General features: G+C 46.0%; 1 protein-coding gene across 1 annotated transcript in view; it reads left to right on the top strand.

Annotated features, from left to right (window-relative positions):
- Window positions 1-20,346, top strand: part of CLIC6 (chloride intracellular channel 6) — an 82,156-nt gene that overhangs the window by 59,758 nt on the left and 2,052 nt on the right. The window contains exons 2-5 of the mRNA XM_069760778.1: window positions 387-496; window positions 5,278-5,403; window positions 14,033-14,139; window positions 18,170-18,351. Coding sequence (XP_069616879.1) covers window positions 387-496; window positions 5,278-5,403; window positions 14,033-14,139; window positions 18,170-18,351 — 525 coding nt within the window. The remainder of the gene's footprint in view (window positions 1-386; window positions 497-5,277; window positions 5,404-14,032; window positions 14,140-18,169; window positions 18,352-20,346) is intronic.

Raw genomic sequence — 20,346 nt, 5'->3', positions numbered from 1 at the left:
AAGCACACAGCTCAGGAAAGTGAGAGCAGTGATTAGGAGACCGGATCTGGGAGAAACCAATGCTGAGGGCCGGTGATTTTGAAAGATTTATAATAGCATCTCAGTCAGAAGTTGTGAGTGGAGAGGGAGGTGAGCAGATGAGTCTTGTAGAGAAAGAAAGCTGTCTGGTATGTTAGGAGTTAACTGTTCTCCTGGAATGTATCTACTGCACTCTCTCAGGGTCCAGTGGTCAAGCTCAATGAAATCTAGCTGTACACTATGAAAGATAAAAGCTGTTATTGGAGGAGAATGACAGTAGATAGAAAAGACAAATCTATTGTAAACCTGAATAACTAAAGCAGTTTAGTGAAATGAGACTATTCCTTTAATTCTGGGTTTATTTTCAGGCTGGAAGTGATGGAGAAAGTGTTGGTAACTGTCCATTTTCTCAGCGTTTATTCATGATTCTGTGGCTGAAGGGCGTCATATTCAGCGTCACCACGGTGGATCTAAAGAGGTAACTTCACAGTTCTGATCTGTCATTGTAAAGTGTTGTGTTACTACAAAAACTTCACTATATGAAGAAAAGTATTGGGACACACTTTGGTTACTGAATTCTGTTTTTTTCATTCAGTCACATTACCTCCGGTGTGTAACATTCGCCCCTCACTCCCTGTGTAAAACACCTGTCCATATTGCCCCCGTGTATAACAAACGTTCATATTGCCCTCCAATGATTAACATGTGGCACCTAATCACCCCTCACCCCCCACCGCCATCTGCGCTCATATATACAGATACAGGTGCTTCTCACTAAATTAGAATATCATCAAAAAGTTAATTTACTTCAGTTCTTGAATACAAAAAGTGAAACTCATATATTCTATAGAGTCATTACAGTGATCTATTTCACGTGTTTATTTCTGTTAATGATGATGATTATGGCTTACAGCCAATGAAAAGCCAAAAGTCATTATCTCAGTAAATTCGAATACTTTAAAACACCAGCTTGAAAAATGATTTTAAAATCTGAAATGTTGTCCTACTGAAATGTATGTTCAGTAAATGCACTCAATACTTGGTCGGGGCTCCTTTTGCATCAATTACTGCATCAGTGCGGCGTGGCAAGGAGGCGATCAGCCTGCGGCACTGCTGAGGGGTTATGGAAGCCCAGGTTGCTTTGATAGCAGCCTTCAGCTCCTCTGCCTTGTTGGGTCTGGTGTCTCTCATCTTCCTCTTGACAATACTCCATAGATTCTCTATAGGGTTAAGGTCAGACGAGTTTGCTGCCAATCAAGCACAGTGATACTGTTGTTTTACACCAGGTATTGGTACTTTTGACCGTGTGGACAGGTGCCAAGTCCTGCTGGAAAATGAAATGTCCATCTCCCAAAACCTTGTCAGCAGAGGGAAGCATGAAGTGCTCTAAAATTTCCTGGTAGATAACTGCGCTGACTTTGGTCTTGATAAAACACAGTGGACCTACACCAGCAGATGACATGGCTCCCCAAACCATCACTGATTGTGGAAACTTCACACTAGACCTCCAGCAGCTTGGATTATGGCCTCTCCACTCTTCCTCCAGACTCTGTGACCTTGATTTCCAAATAAAAGGCTAAATTGACTCATCTGAAAACAACACCTTGGATCACTGAGAACAGTCCAGTTCTTTTTCTCATTGGCCCAGGTAAGATGCTTCTGGCGTTGTCTATTGGTCATGAGTGGCCTGACACAAAGAATGTGACACTTGTAGCCAGGCCATATTTAGAGTCTCTGCTGCCCTAGGCACTTTTAGCGCTGACTCCCCCATTGTTGAGTATGACACTATCAGCAGTGACTTTGGCAAGAATCGCTGTTGTGAAAATAGCCTTTTGCAGCAGATCGGGCAGTTTTTTCGCATCTGCCGCGTAACGGATCACTTACAGCAACACTGCGTTTGGCTTCATTCATTCCCTATGGGATTTGCGGCACTTGCTGTGATCTGGGAAATGCGGTATCATAAAAATTTTAGGCCACGCCTCTGACCACAACCATTTCACAACTAGTCACACCCATATCCAAGTCCCAACCACACCCATTTAGCACTGCTGATCACACTGTTTCATATACAATAATTATAACCAAAAAAATATGGCCACACAATGCTCCATACTGTATAATGACCCCACATGATGTTCAATACTGTATAATGGCCACACATGATGCTCAATACTGTATAATTGCCACACACGATGCTCCATACTTTATAATGGCCACACATGATGCTCCATACTGTATAATGGCCACAAAGTGCTCCATACTGTATAATGACCACACATGATGCTCCATACTGTATAATGACCACACAGTGCTCCATACTGTATAATGACCACACATGATGCTCCATACTGTATAATGGCCACACATGATGCTCCATACTGTATAATGGCCACACATGATGCTTCATACTGTATAATGGCCACACATGATGCTTCATACTGTATAACGGTAACACATGTTGCTCCATACTGTATAATGGCCACACATGATGCTCCATACTGTATAACGGTAACACATGATGCTCCATACTGTATAATGGCCACACATGATGCTCCATACTGTATAATGGCCACACATGATGCTCCATACTGTATAATGGCCACACATGATGCTTCATACTGTATAATGGCCACACATGATGCTTCATACTTTATAATGGCCACACATGATGCTTCATACTGTATAATGGCCACACATGATGCTTCATACTGTATAATGGCCACACATGATGCTTCATACTGTATAATGACCACACATGATGCTCCATACTGTATAATGGCCACACATGATGCTTCATACTGTATAATGGCCACACATGATGCTTCATACTTTATAATGGCCACACATGATGCTTCATACTGTATAATGGCCACACATGATGCTTCATACTGTATAATGGCCACACATGATACGCCATACTGTATAATGACCCCACATGATGCTCCATACTTTATAATAGCCACACATGATGCTCCATACTGTATAATGGCCACACATGATGCTTCATACTGTATTTTGGCCACACATGATGCTCCATACTGTATAATGACCCCACATGATGCTCCATACTTTATAATAGCCACACATGATGCTCCATACTTTATAAGGGCCACATATGATGCTCCATGCATACTGTATAATGGCCCACCCCCCCTCCCATCCTGTATGCATGGCTCATCTCCCTCTCTCTGTATGCATGGGTGGCTCAGGCTCATCTCCCATCCCCCCCCTGTATGCGTGGCTCATCTCCCCCTCCCATGCATGGCTGGCTCAGGCACTGGCTCATCTCCCATCCCCCCCTGTATGCGTGGCTCATCTCCCCCTCCCATGCATGGCTGGCTCAGGCACTGGCTCATCTCCCATCCCCCCTGTATGCGTGGCTCATCTACCCCTCCCATGCATGGCTGGCTCAGGCACTGGCTCATCTTCCATCTCCCCCCCCCCCTGTATGCGTGGCTCATCTCCCCCTCCCATGCATGGCTGGCTCAGGCACTGGCTCATCTTCCATCCCCCCCTTCCTGTATGCGTGGCTTATCTCCCCCTCCCATGCATGGCTGGCTCAGGCACTGGCTCATCTTCCATCCCCCCCTTCCTGTATGCGTGGCTCATCTCCCCCTCCCATGCATGGCTGGCTCAGGCACTGGCTCATCTTCCATCCCCCCCTTCCTGTATGTGTGGCTCATCTCCCCCTCCCATGCATGGCTGGCTCAGGCACTGGCTCATCTTCCATCCCCCCCTTCCTGTATGCGTGGCTTATCTCCCCCTCCCATGCATGGCTGGCTCAGGCACTGGCTCATCTTCCATCCCCCCCTGTATGCGTGGCTCATCTCCCCCTCCCATGCATGGCTGGCTCAGGCACTGGCTCATCTTCCATCTCCCCCCCACTGTATGCGTGGCTCATCTCCCCCTCCCATGCATGGCTGGCTCAGGCACTGGCTCATCTTCCATCTCCCCCCCCGCCGCCGTATGCGTGGCTCATCTCCTGTCCTGGGCCTGGCTGTATGCGTGGCTCATCGCCGGCTCCCCGACGCTCCCAGTCCCATCCTGTATCATGGCTCCCTGTCCACCGCGGACCTCCTACATCCTCCCTGGCTCCCCCCATCCTCCCTGGCTGCCATCATACTCACCTGAGTCACCTCACACACCGCGCAGCAGAAGAACGGAATTCTCGGAAATTCCTCCACCTCGCTCTGTCCCCGCGCAGCACCGTCCTCCTCGTCCTGTGTGAGCGCCGCGGTCAGGTCAGGTGGTAACGCTCATTTAAGGTGATGAATATGCATGCATATTCATCACCTTAATGAGGCGGCACCATGTGACCGCTCACACAGAGCAGACCAGCCGGCACTGCTGGAGCAGGTGAGGTGAGTATGAGACAGACAGACAGTCATGTCTTCGATGGGGGCTGTGCCAGCACGGAGGCATAAGCGGCAACTGGGGGGGGGGGGTTGTGCTGTCTTATGGTGACCACGCCAGATCGGACTGTATAATAAAAAAAATAAAAAACCCTGCTCAGGTGCCGCCCCCCCCCCGCATCACGCCGCCCTAGGCACGTGCCCTCGAGTGCCTAGTGGCAAATACGGCCCTGCTTGTAGCCCATGTCCTGGATACGTCTGTGTGTGGTGGCTCTGGAAGCAATGACTCCAGCAGCAGTCCACTCCTTGTGAATCTCCACCAAATCTTTGAATGGCCCTTTCTTAACAATCCTTCCAAGGCTGTGGTTATTCCGGTTGCTTGTACACCTTTTTCTACCACACTTTTTCCTTCCACTCAACTTCTCATTAATATGCTTGGATACATCCCTCTGTGAGCAGCCGGCTTCTTTAGCAATGACCTATTGTGGCTTACCCTCCTTGTGGAGGGTGTCAATGTCTGCCTTCTGGACATCTGTCAGGTCAGCAGTCTTCCCCATGATTGTGAAGCTACTGAAACAGACTAAGGGGCCTTTTTACACCCTTAGGAAGACTTTGCAGGTGTTTTTGTTAATTATTCTAATTTACTGAGATAATGACTTTTGGGGTTTTCATTGGCTGTAAGCCATAATCATCAACATGAACAGAAATAAACACGTGAAATAGATCACTCTGTAATGACTCTTTATAATATATGAGCTTCACTTTTTGTATTGAAGAATTTTAATAAATTAACTTTTTGATGATATTCTAATTTTGTGAGAAGCGCCTGTGTGTGTCACTAGCGATCGGTTCTCATATATACAGATATGTGTCAGTTCTAAGCAAGAAATAAAACTTTCCCCTACAGGAAACCGGCCGATCTGCACAACCTGGCCCCTGGGACAAACCCGCCGTTCATGATGTTCGATGGGGAAGTGAAAACCGATGTGAATAAAATTGAAGAATTCTTGGAGGAAAAATTAACAACGCCAAAGTAACTTTTTTTATGGTTGTCTTTATTATATAGTAGATATAGAAAAACTGACTGAACAGCAATCTAGTCTGAACTGGTGCATAACCAAAAAAGTCATAACCAAAAAAGTCATTATTATATATATATATATTTTTTTTTTTATTAAGTACATAGGAAGTAAACAGTTTAGAAGATTTTTTTTCTTTAGAATTAGCCCCCAATCTAAGTTGATCTCAGAATGTCCTACTAGTGTAACCCCCAGCAATCGCCTATCATTTCTATGGGGATTCACGCACTGTAGCGCCCCCACTTGACAATTTAAGCATTACACATTCCCTATGGGCTCTGCATGTATTGCTCAGACTTGATGGTGACAATGGATGACGTAATCCCCATTATTAACCCAAAATACACCAAGAAAGTAATTCAAACGGTTTTTCTAAACTAGACGACCCCTTAAACCAGAGGGTCCTCCAATTCCATTGACAAAAAAATAAAATTGAAATGATCTTAAAGGTCTTTTATTGCTCTTAAATGAAAAGTGCCATCAGGAATTAAATTCAGCTGCAATAAAGCGACCTATAGTACAGAACTATTATCCGGGTATGCTGTAATCTAGACATAGACGTTCTAAAGGGAAGAGGAGGAGGTGAGCTGTGACATCACCTATTGTGAATGGTGGATCCTGTGTTATCTACTGTATATAGAGGTGTTATCAGTCATTGTACAGGAGGAGGAGGAGGTGAGCTGTGATATCACCTATTGTGAATGGTGGATCCTGTGTTATCTACTGTATATAGCGGTGTTATCAGTCATTGTACAGGAGAAGGAGGTGAGCTGTGGCATCACCTATTGTGAATGGTGGATCCTGTGTTATCTACTGTATATAGAGGTGTTATCAGTCATTGTACAGGAGGAGGAGGTGAGCTGTGGCATCACCTATTGTGAATGGTGGATCCTGTGTTATCTACTGTATATAGAGGTGTTATCAGTCATTGTACAGGAGGAGGAGGTGAGCTGTGGCATCACCTATTGTGAATGGTGGATCCTGTGTTATCTACTGTATATAGAGGTGTTATCAGTCATTGTACAGGAGGAGGAGGTGAGATGTGGCATCACCTATTGTGAATGGTGGATCCTGTGTTATCTACTGTATATAGAGGTGTTATCAGTCATTGTACAGGAGGAGGAGGTGAGCTGTGGCATCACCTATTGTGTATGGTGGATCCTGTGTTATCTACTGTATATAGAGGTGTTATCAGTCATTGTACAGGAGGAGGAGGTGAGCTGTGGCATCACCTATTGTGAATGGTGGATCCTGTGTTATCTACTGTATATAGAGGTGTTATCAGTCATTGTACAGGAGGAGGAGGTGAGCTGTGGCATCACCTATTGTGAATGGTGGATCCTGTGTTATCTACTGTATATAGAGGTGTTATCAGTCATTGTACAGGAGGAGGAGGTGAGCTGTGACATCACCTATTGTGAATGGTGGATCCTGTGTTATCTACTGTATAGAGGTGATATCAGTCATTGTACAGGGGGAGGAGGTGAGCTGTGACATCACCTATTGTGAATGGAGGATCCTGTGTTATCTACTGTATAGAGGTGTTATCAGTCATTGTACAGGAGGAGGAGGTGAGCTGTGATCTCACCTATTGTGAATGGTAGATCCTGTGTTATCTACTGTGTATAGAGGTGATATCAGTCATTGTACAGGAGGAGGAGGAGGTGAGCTGTGACATCACCTATTGTGAATGGTGCATCCTGTGTTAACTACTGTATATAGCGGTGTTATCAGTCATTGTACAGGAGGAGGGGGTGAGCTGTGACATCACCTATTGTGAATGGTGGGTCCTGTTATACTGTATATAGAAGTGTTATCAGTCATTGTACAGGAGGAGGAGGTGAGCTGTGATCTCACCTATTGTGAATGGTGGATCCTGTGTTATCTACTGTATATAGCGGTGTTATCAGTCATTGTACAGGAGGAGGAGGTGAGCTGTGACACCACCTATTGTGAATGGTGGATTCTGTGTTATCTACTGTATATAGAGGTGTTATCAGTCATTGTACAGGAGGAGGAGGTGATCTGTGACACCACCTATTGTAAATGATGGATCCTGTGTTATCTACTGTATATAGAGGTGTTATCAGTCATTGTACAGGAGGAGGAGGTGAGCTGTGACATCACCTATTGTGAATGGTGGATCCTGTGTTATCTACTGTATATAGAGGTGTTAAGGTGTTATCAGTCATTGTACCGAAGGAGGAGGTGAGCTGTGATCTCACCTATTGTGAATGGTGGATCCTGTGTTATCTACTGTATATAGAGGTGTTATCAGTCATTGTACAGGAGGGGGAGGTGAGCTGTGACATCACCTATTGTGAATGGTGGATCTTGTATTATTTACTATATATATAGGTGTTATCCACAGTGACCCCAAGAACAGTGATAGCAGCATTAGTCCCATAAAAAGTGACAACCACAATAATCTCCATAAGAGTGACAGTCGCATCAGCCCCTACTAATAATATTAATAGGAATAAAATGCATCTTGTGGTGCTTTGGTTCTTACTAGTGATGAGCGAACATGCTCGGATAATATGTTGGATTCCCCGTGGCTGCATTTCTCGTGGCTGTTCAACAGCTGCCACACATGCAAGGATTGCCTTTTTGTTAGGTGATCCCTGCATGTGTTGTGGCTGTCTAACAGCAATGAGACATGCAGCCGCGGGAACTTGAACATACAGTGGGGAAAATAAGTATTTGGTACACGGCCGATTTTGCAAGTTTTCCCACCTACAAATGGAATGAATGGAGAGACCTGTAATTTTTATCGTAGGTACATTTCACCTATGAGGGACAGAATCTAAAAATAAAAACCAGAAAATCACATTGTATGATTTTTACATAATTAATTAGCATTTTATTACATGAAATGAGTATTTGATACAATAGAATAACAGAACTTAATATTTGGTCCAGAAACCTTTGTTTGCAATTACAGAGGTCACACACTGCAGCAGGGATTTTGGCCCCCTCCTCCATACAGATCTTCTCCAGATCTTTCAAGTTTCAGGGCTGTCGCTGGAGAACATTGAGTTTCATCTCCCTCCAAAGATTTTCTATTGGGTTCGGGACTGGAGACTGGCTCGGCCACTCCAGAACCCTGAAATGCTTCTTACGGAGCTGCTCCTTAGTTGCCCTGGCTGTGTGTTTTGGGTCACTGTCATGCTGGAAGACCCATCCATGACCCATCGTCATTGCTCTTACTGGGGGAAGGAAGTTGTTGGCCAAAATCTTGCGATATATGACCCCATTATTATTATTATACATTTTTATAGCGCCATTTATTCCATGGCACTTTACATGTGAAAAGGGGCAAATATAGACAAATACAATAAACATGAGCAAAAAACAAGGCGCTAACAGGTACATAAGGAGGAAGGACCCTGCCCGCGAGGGCTCACAGTCTGCAGGTGATGGGTGAGGATACACTAGGAGAGAGTAGAGCTGGTTATGCGGCGGTTCAGTAGGTTGAGGATCACTGCAGGTTGTAGGCTTGTCAGAAGAGGTGAGTTTTCAGGTTGTTTTTGGAGGTTTCTATGGTAGGCGAGAGTCTGATGTGTTGGGGTAGAGCGTTCCAGAGTATGGGGGAAGCACTGTTGTGGGAAGAAGAGATGAGAGGGGAGTAGAGAAGGAAATCTTGAGAGGATCGGAGGTTGCGTGTAGGTAAGTACCGGGAGACCATGTCACAGATGTATGGAGGAGACAGGTTGTGGATGGCTTTGTATGTCATAGTAAGGGTTTTGACACATCCATCCTCCCTTCAATATGGTGCAGTTGTCCTGTCCCCTTTGCAGAAAATCACCTGCGCCCTCTAAGTATGATGTTTCCCCCACCATGCTTCACAGTTGGGATGGTGTTCTTGGGATTGTACTCATCCTTCTTCTTCCTCCAAATACCGTGAGTGGAGTTGATGCCAAAATGTTCTATTTTGGTCTCATCTGACCACATGACCTACCCCCAGTACCTCCTCTGGATCATCCAGATTGTCATCTTCAGGAGTCTATCGGCAGGTCACCGTTCTTTAGTGCATACGGTTACCATCCACAGTTTGGTACTTTTGGTGGGGGAGGGGCTTCAGGAGTTCCAGAGGAGGAATGTTTTGCTTCGTCGCTCTCTTTGGTGTGGCGGAGGGTTCTGAGTAATTTGAAGATCATGGGAGACCGGTACTAATGACTGGCTGACAGAAAACGCTTTCCATGTCCAGACCTGAATCTGAATGACTGTGTGGTTGTCTACCAGGAATATCAAGTTGAGGATTCCTTCCTGGAAGTTGGGACCTAGATTTATTGGTCCCTATAAAATAGCTGCCGTCATTAACCCAGCAGCGTTTCATGTTGAGCTGCCCTAGGCCCTTAACATCCACAATGTCTTTCACAGATCTCTGCTCACCTCACCTCTACCGCCACCACCAATAATGGTTTATGGTAATCTAGAGTTTCAGATTTCGAGAATTATAGATTCTTGCCTCCAATGTCGCTCCCTACAATACTTGGTGCACTGGTAGGGTTATGGCCCGGAGGAAAGAATGTGGGTTTCAGCATGAGAGGTGAATGTCCCCAGGGTGGTTCATTCATTCTACGCCTCTTATCCTGAGAACCTTTGTCCTGAGTGTCCGGAGGCAACTCGTAGAAGAGAGGGTACTGTCAGGGGTGTGTCAGATGTAATAGACAGTCGCTCTGTATCTGGCTGCAGAAGTTCTCTCCATATGGCATTGCAGACACCCAGGGCCGCCATCAGGGCACTACAGCCGTGACTGGCGTATGGGGCCCGGTGAGCAGAGGGGGCCCGCATCGGGCCCCCTCTTACCTGCTCACCGGGCCCCTACCGGCAGCCGCAGGCTGAACCGGGCCCTTAGCGGCGGCCGGCGCTACAGCTGTACGCTATTGACGTCAATAGTTAACAGCCGCCAGCCGCAGCGTGCAGGTCGCCGGCGTCTGATGTCATTGTCAGTCGCCGGCGAGTGCACGGTGCAGCTGCGTGGAGAGAGGAGCGCGGCAGGTAAGTAGAACTTTTTTGGTTTTTTGAGAGCGGCGATGCGGGGGGGGGGGGTTCCCAGGGCAGTAAAGCTGGACACAGGGTGGGGGCCGGGGGGCAGTAAAGCTGGACACAGGGTGGGGGCCGGGGGGCAGTAAAGCTGGACACAGGGTGGGGGCCGGGGGGCAGTAAAGCTGGACACAGGGTGGGTGCCGGGGGGCAGTAAAGCTGGACACAGGGTGGGTGCCGGGGGGCAGTAAAGCTGGACACAGGGTGGGGGCCGGGGGGCAGTAAAGCTGGACACAGGGTGGGGGCCGGGGGGCAGTAAAGCTGGACACAGGGTGGGGGCCGGGGGGCAGTAAAGCTGGACACAGGGTGGGGGCCGGGGGGCAGTAAAGCTGGACACAGGGTGGGGGCCGGGGGGCAGTAAAGCTGGACACAGGGTGGGGGCCCGGGGGCAGTAAAGCTGGACACATGGTGGGGGCCGGGGGGCAGTCAAGCTGGACACAGGGTGAGGGCCGGGGGGCAGTAAAGCTGGACACAGGGTGGGGGCCGGGGGGCAGTAAAGCTGGACACAGGGTGGGGGCCGGGGGGCAGTAAAGCTGGACACAGGGTGGGGGCCGGGGGGCAGTAAAGCTGGACACAGGGTGGGGGCCGGGGGGCAGTAAAGCTGGACACGGGGGGGCAGAGTGCTGGGCAGAGTGCTGGACAGAGATGGGGCAGAGTGCTGGACAGAGATGGGGCAGAGTGCTGGACAGAGATGGGGCAGAGTGCTGGACAGAGATGGGGCAGAGTGCTGGACAGAGATGGGGCAGAGTGCTGAACAGAGATGGGGCAGAGTGCTGAACAGAGATGGGGCAGAGTGCTGAACAGAGATGGGGCAGAGTGCTGAACAGAGATGGGGCAGAGTGCTGAACAGAGATGGGGCAGAGTGCTGAACAGAGATGGGGCAGAGTGCTGAACAGAGATGGGGCAGAGTGCTGGACAGAGATGGGGCAGAGTGCTGGACAGAGATGGGGCAGAGTGCTGGACAGAGATGGGGCAGAGTGCTGGACAGAGATGGGGCAGAGTGCTGGACAGAGATGGGGCAGAGTGCTGGACAGAGATGGGGCAGAGTGCTGGACAGAGATGGGGCAGAGTGCTGGACAGAGATGGGGCAGAGTGCTGGACAGAGATGGGGCAGAGTGCTGGACAGAGATGGGGCAGAGTGCTGGACACAGATGGGGCAGGATTGGACACAGATGGGGCAGAGTGCTGGACACAGATGGGGCAGAGTGCTGGACACAGATGGGGCAGAGTGCTGGACACAGATGGGGCAGAGTGCTGGACACAGATGGGGCAGGATTGGACACAGATGGGGCAAGATTGGAGACAGATGGGGCAGGATGGATACGATGGAGACAGATGGGGCAGGATGGGGAGATCATATGGGGCAGAATGGATACCCATGAGGGCAGGATGGGAGAACATATGGCTGGAGCCTGGAATGAGACACACGGGGGCTAGGATGGCGAATATTACCATAGGGGCTAATTAAGGGATATTATTATTGCAGTGATGTATTTATTTTATTTTTTGAGTATACTGTTTTAAATGGGGGGGGAGGTCCTGTTACTGTGTAGAGTGATACTATGTTGCCTTCTTCATGTGGTGTAATGTAGAAGTTGGGAAAATTAAGTAATGTGTTCTACAAGCGGAACTCGAGATAACTGTTTTATTTCCTGCAGAGAGACGAGTCCTGGCTGGATGAAGTGATGGCGGTCTGTGCTGGATGAAAGATGAAGGACTTCACCTAGAGACGTCACTGGTGAGTCAGTGTTACCTATACACTGACACTATACACTGTATACTATATACAGAGGTCCTGTGTACAATGTCACCAGTGATCACTGTATTACCTATACATTATATACAGAGCTCCTGTGTATAATGTCACCGGTGATCACTGTATTATCTGTACACAGACACTGCTTACTAATTACAGATCTCCTGTGTATAATGGCACTGATGGTGATAGTATTGTGGTTTTTTTTTTATTACTGATCAGTATTGTAGTATTCAGTCATTTGTGGTTATATGCTGTCTGGTCATGGTGTAGCGGTATTTGTTCCTTGTATTTTATATTATTCGATCACTGTGGTGGTAATATATCATCTGGTCATAGTGTGGTGGTATTTGTTCCTTGTATGTAGTATTATAGGTCATTTTAAAAACTGAAAAATAAATAAAAATATACCTAAATTGTATTGCATATTTTAACAAATATTTAGTAGGTTACAGTAGAGTAGGGCCCGGCCAAAAGTGTCTACCGTGTTATGGTGGCGGCTTAAAAAATCTTTTGGCCAAAACAAAAGCTGCCGGCTATATGTGTGATCTGGTGATGGGAACTGTCAATGTGTGATAGGTGAGAAGTGGAGATTTTCCAAGAGAGAGCGGTGGGACTGTGGACAGTTCGTGGGGTGGAGCCTGGAGGCGGGGCTGGGGTGGAGCCTGGGTGGAGTTTCAAGGGGGCCCCGAATATTTTGCCAGTATGGGGCCCCGAAATTTCTAGTGGCAGCCCTGCAGACACCTTCCTAATCCTTCTGACTTTTGGACCCAGTGGCAACCTCCCTCCGGCTCTAATTGACACACCTGGACCTTGGTGTTTATAGACTCTCAGTCTGCTTCAGGGAGCTGCCGGTGATATTTACATTTTCCCTTGTGAAGGCTTAGAGCTATAGCAGTTGGCATACTTCCTCTAGGGGCTCTTGGAGGATGTTTGGTGTTACCTCTCTGGAGTCTGCTCAAGTTAAGTTTCCTCTCCCTTGTTTGTCTCCCTTGTTGTCTTTAGTGTACAGTGGGGACTGACCAGTGCACATCCCCCTTTCCTATTCGGGGCCTAGCTCTAGGGATATACAGGGCTAAGGTTTCCTGCTCTGCGATTGGTGTGGAACCAATATAGGGATGGTGGGGGAGACAGGGTGCTATTAGATCTGCCTAAGGGTCTCCAGTCCCCAATTCCCTAGCATTCTCATCACTTCATGTTGCACTTAGTCTTCCCACACTGTGCGTGACATCAGCTGACACCTGGCAGCGAGTACGCATGCACTGCCCCTGTGCACAGGCGATCACCATAACGTATCCATGCATCATAGGTCTGTAAGTACGAGGCGGCCTGGATGTATTGAAATGTCAAAGGTTGTAAAGGAGTTCAAGAAAAACTAACAGATCTGTGAGATCCAGAATTCTTGCTGGTTGGTCGGTGATCAAATACTTATTTCATGCAATTTAATTATTTAAAAATCACACAATGCGATTTTTCTGGATTTTGTTTTTAGATTCTGTCTCCCACAGGTGAAGTGTACCTACGATAACATTTACAGTCCTCTCCATTCTTTGTAGGTGGGAAAACGTGCAAAATCGGCAGCGTATCAAATACTTATTTTCCCCACTGCATTATTCAAGCACACCCCAAATACTCGGATACCACCTGAGCATGCTGACATAACACGTTACCCGAGCATGCTCGCTCATCACTGGTTCTGACACATTGTGGCACTGCCCTTGTGTGCTGGTTCGGCACCACACCCTATTGTAACTCCTCCATTTATCCTCTTATTTAAGGTTTCCAAAACTTGTAACAAATCACCCCGAATCCAACTCGGCAGGAAATGACGTGTTTGCAAAATTTTCAGCCTACATAAAAAATCCCCGGAAAGATCTAAATGAAAGTAAGTAAAGAGTTTCTGAGTTTTTAATGAAATCCATCAGCATGTTTCAGCGGTGTGGCTGTGGAACGGATCGTCCCCCAATAATAAAGATTTTTTTTTATAGAGATACAAAGTGTCAGTCAGGACGAATCTAGTTTATAAGCCATGTGCAAAGCAGGCTGGAAGTGCAATATGGGTGTGTCAATGCCTGTGGATGGAATAAGACACGCCCTCAGTGCACTTCCAGCATGATTTGCATTTGCTTCTAAACTGGATTTCTCAAGATTGGCAGATCGGATCTCTATAAAAAAAAAAGGTGCCTCTGGTGGGGGACAAGAACCTACACAGCTTGTACCACTACCTCCATAGTGTGCGGCACGGTGCAGTGTGCCAGGGGGCAGGAGAACATAGGGTAGATGTTACTGTGATTCCTAGCCATAAAGGAGATCCAAAGACTACTCTGTTACATAGAAGACAACATGAATGATAGATGCGGGCCACAAGTCAGATATTCACTACAACAGATCTGCTGCAGGTTACATCTCCGAGAGAATAGTGAGTGCAGCTCTGGAGTATAATACAGGAGGTAACTCAGGATCAGTAATGTAATGTATGTACACAGTGACTGCACCAGCAGAATAGTGAGTGCAGCTCTGGAGTATAATACAGGATGTAATTCAGGATCAGTAATGTAATGTATGTACACAGTGACTGCACCAGCAGAATAATGAGTGCAGCTCTGGAGTATAATACAGGATGTAACTCAGGATCAGTAATGTAATGTATGTACACAGTGACTGCACCAGCAGAATAGTGAGTGCAGCTCTGGGGTATAATACAGGAGGTAACTCAGGATCAGTAATGTAATGTATGTACACAGTGACTGCACCAGCAGAATAGTGAGTGCAGCTCTGGAGTATAATACAGGATGTAACTCAGGATCAGTAATGTAATGTATGTACACAGTGACTGCACCAGCAGAATAGTGAGTGCAGCTCTGGGGTATAATACAGGATGTAACTCAGGATCAGTAATGTAATGTATGTACACAGTGACTGCACCAGCAGAATAATGAGTGCAGCTCTGGAGTATAATACAGGATGTAACTCAGGATCAGTAATGTAATGTATGTACACAGTGACTGCACCAGCAGAATAGTGAGTGCAGCTCTGGGGTATAATACAGGAGGTAACTCAGGATCAGTAATGTAATGTATGTACACAGTGACTGCACCAGCAGAATAGTGAGTGCAGCTCTGGAGTATAATACAGGATGTAACTCAGGATCAGTAATGTAATGTATGTACACAGTGACTGCACCAGCAGAATAGTGAGTGCAGCTCTGGGGTATAATACAGGATGTAACTCAGGATCAGTAATGTAATGTATGTACACAGTGACTGCACCAGCAGAATAGTGAGTGCAGCTCTGGGGTATAATACAGGATGTAACTCAGGATCAGTAATGTAATGTATGTACACAGTGACTGCACCAGCAGAATAATGAGTGCAGCTCTGGAGTATAATACAGGATGTAACTCAGGATCAGTAATGTAATGTATGTACACAGTGACTGCACCAGCAGAATAATGAGTGCAGCTCTGGAGTATAATACAGGATGTAACTCAGGATCAGTAATGTAATGTATGTACACAGTGACTGCACCAGCAGAATAGTGAGTGCAGCTCTGGGGTATAATACAGGATGTAACTCAGGATCAGTAATGTAATGTATGTACACAGTGACTGCACCAGCAGAATAATGAGTGCAGCTCTGGAGTATAATACAGGATGTAACTCAGGATCAGTAATGTAATGTATGTACACAGTGACTGCACCAGCAGAATAGTGAGTGCAGCTCTGGAGTATAATACAGGATGTAATTCAGGATCAGTAATGTAATGTATGTACACAGTGACTGCACCAGCAGAATAGTGAGTGCAGCTCTGGAGGATAATACAGGATGTAACTCAGGATCAGTAATGTAATGTATGTACACAGTGACTGCACCAGCAGAATAGTGAGTGCAGTTCTGGAGTATAATACAGGATGTAACTCAGGATCAGTAATGTAATGTATGTACACAGTGACTGCACCAGCAGAATAGTGAGTGCAGCTCCGGGGTATAATACAGGATGTAACTCAGGATCAGTAATGTAATGTATGTACACAGTGACTACACCAGCAGAATAGTGAGTGCAGCTCTGGAGTATAATACAGGATGTAACTCAGGATCAGTAATGTAATGTATGTACACAGTGACTGCACCAGCAGAATAGTGAGTGCAGCTCCGGGGTATAATGCAGGATGTAACTCAGGATCAGTAATGTAATGTATGTACCCAGTGACTACACCAGCAGAATAGTGAGTGCAGCTCTGGGGTATAATACAGGATGTAACTCAGGATCAGTAATGTAATGTATGTACACAGTGACTGCACCAGCAGAATAGTGAGTGCAGCTCCGGGGTATAATACAGGATGTAACTCAGGATCAGTAATGTAATGTATGTACACAGTGACTGCACCAGCAGAATAGTGAGTGCAGCTCTGGAGTATACAGTAATACAGTATGTAACTGAGGATCAGTAATGTAATGTATGTACACAGTGACTGCACCAGCAGAATAGTGAGTGCAGCTCTGGAGTATAACACTGGATGTAACTCAGGATCAGTAATGTATGTACACAGTGACTGCACCAGCAGAATAGTGAGTGCAGCTCTGGGGTATAATACAGGATGTACCTCAGGATCAGTAATGTATGTACACAGTGACTGCACCAGCAGAATAGTGAGTGCAGCTCTGGGGTATAATACAGGATGTAACTCAGGATCAGTAATGTATGTACACAGTGACTGCACCAGCAGAATAGTGAGTGCAGCTCTGGAGTATAATACAGGAGGTAACTCAGGATCAGTAATGTAATGTATGTACACAGTGACTGCACCAGCAGAATAGTGAGTGCAGCTCTGGAGTATAATACAGTATGTAACTCAGGATCAGTAATGTAATGTATGTACACAGTGACTGCACCAGCAGAATAGTGAGTGCAGCTCTTGGGTATAATACAGGATGTAACTCAGGATCAGTAATGTAATGTATGTACACAGTGACTGCACCAGCAGAATAGTGAGTGCAGCTCTGGAGTATAATACAGTATGTAACTCAGGATCAGTAATGTAATGTATGTACACAGTGACTGCACCAGCAGAATAGTGAGTGCAGCTCTTGGGTATAATACAGGATGTAACTCAGGATCAGTAATGTAATGTATGTACACAGTGACTGCACCAGCAGAATAGTGAGTGCAGCTCTTGGGTATAATACAGGATGTAACTCAGGATCAGTAATGTAATGTATGTACACAGTGACTGCACCAGCAGAATAGTGAGTGCAGCTCTGGAGTATAATACAGTATGTAACTCAGGATCAGTAATGTAATGTATGTACACAGTGACTGCACCAGCAGAATAGTGAGTGCAGCTCTTGGGTATAATACAGGATGTAACTCAGGATCAGTAATGTAATGTATGTACACAGTGACTGCACCAGCAGAATAGTGAGTGCAGCTCTGGAGTATAATACAGTATGTAACTCAGGATCAGTAATGTAATGTATGTACACAGTGACTGCACCAGCAGAATAGTGAGTGCAGCTCTTGGGTATAATACAGGATGTAACTCAGGATCAGTAATGTAATGTATGTACACAGTGACTGCACCAGCAGAATAGTGAGTGCAGCTCTGGAGTATAATACTGGATGTAACTCAGGATCAGTAATGTATGTACACAGTGACTGCACCAGCAGAATAGTGAGTGCAGCTCTGGGGTATAATACAGGATGTAACTCAGGATCAGTAATGTATGAACACAGTGACTGCACCAGCAGAATAGTGAGTGCAGCTCTGGGGTATAATACAGGATGTAACTCAGGATCAGTAATGTAATGAACTTACACGGTACCTGAGCTTTCCCTGCTAATCTAATGACTGGTTATTTTTTGAATGAGATAACATTTATATAGGAGTAATTCTGTATTTTCTGCTCCTTTTCAGATTTGGAAAAAAACCTGTTGAGATCGTTAAAAAAGCTGAATGACTTTTTGAATTCACCGATGCCTGATGAGATTGATGCCAATTCCACAGAGGAGATCACAGTCTCCAACAGGAAATTTTTGGATGGGAATGAACTGACCCTTGCAGATTGCAACCTATTACCAAAACTCCACATAATAAAGGTTTGATACGTTGCAGATAATACACATGATAGAAGCTGAGCTCTGAGGTTTGGTGCTGACTCTTTTCACCATGTCAAAGTCGTTTATGACCACATCAAAGTTGAATGTGCAGGGAAACAAAAAGCTTCTAAAAGCCAAACGTTGCAACATTTTTAATGAATTCTCTTTGCAAAAATGATTTTTAGCACCAAGTACATGCATTTTAGTGGAAAAAAATCTCCTAATGTGGAAAACCCCTTTATTACTATGTATCTGGTTGTTAAAGCACAAAAATCCCATATACTTCCCATATTCTTATATTGTTAATATACAGTACAAGTCCAACATAAAGTTTCTTTCTTGTATCTTTGTGTCATTTTTCATCTCCTTATGCCCCTCTGTGCATCCAGCTTCACCATTCTTAGCTGCTAAAGCTAAGTTTCCCAACAGCACCTGACTTCTCTTCAGTGCTGCAGGCCCCCATCCTCTGCTCTCCTATATGGCTCCTTGATAGAGATAAATAGATCTCAACATGGGTAATATTTTTTCTCTGGATGAGCTGACCATTGATAGTTTTGAATGTACTCTCTGTGTTCCACAACTGACCAATATTCATTACTATTCAACATTGTATTGGTGGTTCATGGGATTTTTCAGAGTATGATCATGATCTCCTCTGCGTGCATGAGACAGCTGAGCATAGAATAGCTGAGCTGTGATACAACCCGGCTGTCAGAACAATGAAGATTCTGTGAGAAGGTCTTGTCACGGGGCTACCGCGACAGATAGGTTCCAGAGAACCGCAGCGCTCTGGGCCTCGTTCACACACAGTGAACAGAAGCTCTTCTCCTGTATTCTAACCTGGCTTCTTTGTGCCAGCAGTGCAGGAGTTAATCTTGTTGCTGAGTTGCTGTGAGCTGGGTCTCTCAGCTCAAGGTGATTTTGTAATCGCCTCCTCTATATAGACCCAGCCTTGACTTCAGCTATTGTCAGTGATCAGTTCAGCTGCCTGGCTTGGAGGTTGAAGGAGCGTGGTGTTTTAGGAGCTTGGAGGTTTATTTACAGAGATTGGTGTCTGCTGTTTTGGTTGCATGTTAAACCTGTTTTCCTTCCTAGTTTTTTCCTTCTCTTCCCTTCTCTGTGTTACCTCTGTGATTGTGTGAGCATTTGGTGAGTTTGAGACTTTTGTTACCTTGTCTGTATACCCTGTTTATTGTTGTATTTATACACTGGTGCAGTCCACCTCCTTTGGGGGGTGAGGTGGCCATTGATAGGGCCTGCACAGGAGACAGGGATACACTGACGGCTCAGGCCTCCTAACCATCATAGGTACCCCTGAGATAAGGGAAAGTCAAGGCCCCATTATAGTGGCTGGGACAGGTGCGGGTCCCAGTACGCCGTCCTGCCCCTTTATCGCCGTTAACGGCGTGACAGGTCTGATGAATTTTGTTATCATGACATAAGCGCATATGTTTTTCATGAATTTGACAGGGTCTTTAGTGCAAATGTTAGCTGGTATCCATGGCGTCTTCTGTATAGCGCAGCTGAGCTGTGCTGCAATCCGACTGTCAGAGCAAGGAAGACGCTGTGAGAAGGTCTGGGGGATTTTTTATGAGACAGGGTCATTAGGTGCATCTCTTTTCCAGGAATTAGACAGAATCATTAAGTGCAAATGTTAGCTGATATCATAGGGATCTTCAGTATAGCGTAGCTGAGCTGTAATCTGACTGTCAGAGCAAGGAAGACGCTGTGAGAAGGCCTGGGAGATTTTTTATGAGACAGGGTGATTAGGTGCATCTCTTTTCCAGGAATTAGACAGGATCGTTAAGTGCAAATATTAGCTGATATCCTTGGGATCTTCAACATAGCGTAGCTAAGCTGTGCTGCAACCCGGCTGTCAGAGCAAGGAAGACGCTGTGAGAAGGTCGGGGAGATTTTTTATGAGACAGGGTGATTAGGTGCATCTCTTTTCCAGGAATTAGACAGGATCGTTAAGTGCAAATATTAGCTGATATC

The sequence above is a fragment of the Ranitomeya imitator genome, chromosome 3 (genome assembly GCF_032444005.1).
Source record: "Ranitomeya imitator isolate aRanImi1 chromosome 3, aRanImi1.pri, whole genome shotgun sequence".
NCBI lineage: Eukaryota > Metazoa > Chordata > Amphibia > Anura > Dendrobatidae > Ranitomeya > Ranitomeya imitator.
This window is presented reverse-complemented; position numbering and strand designations above follow the sequence as displayed.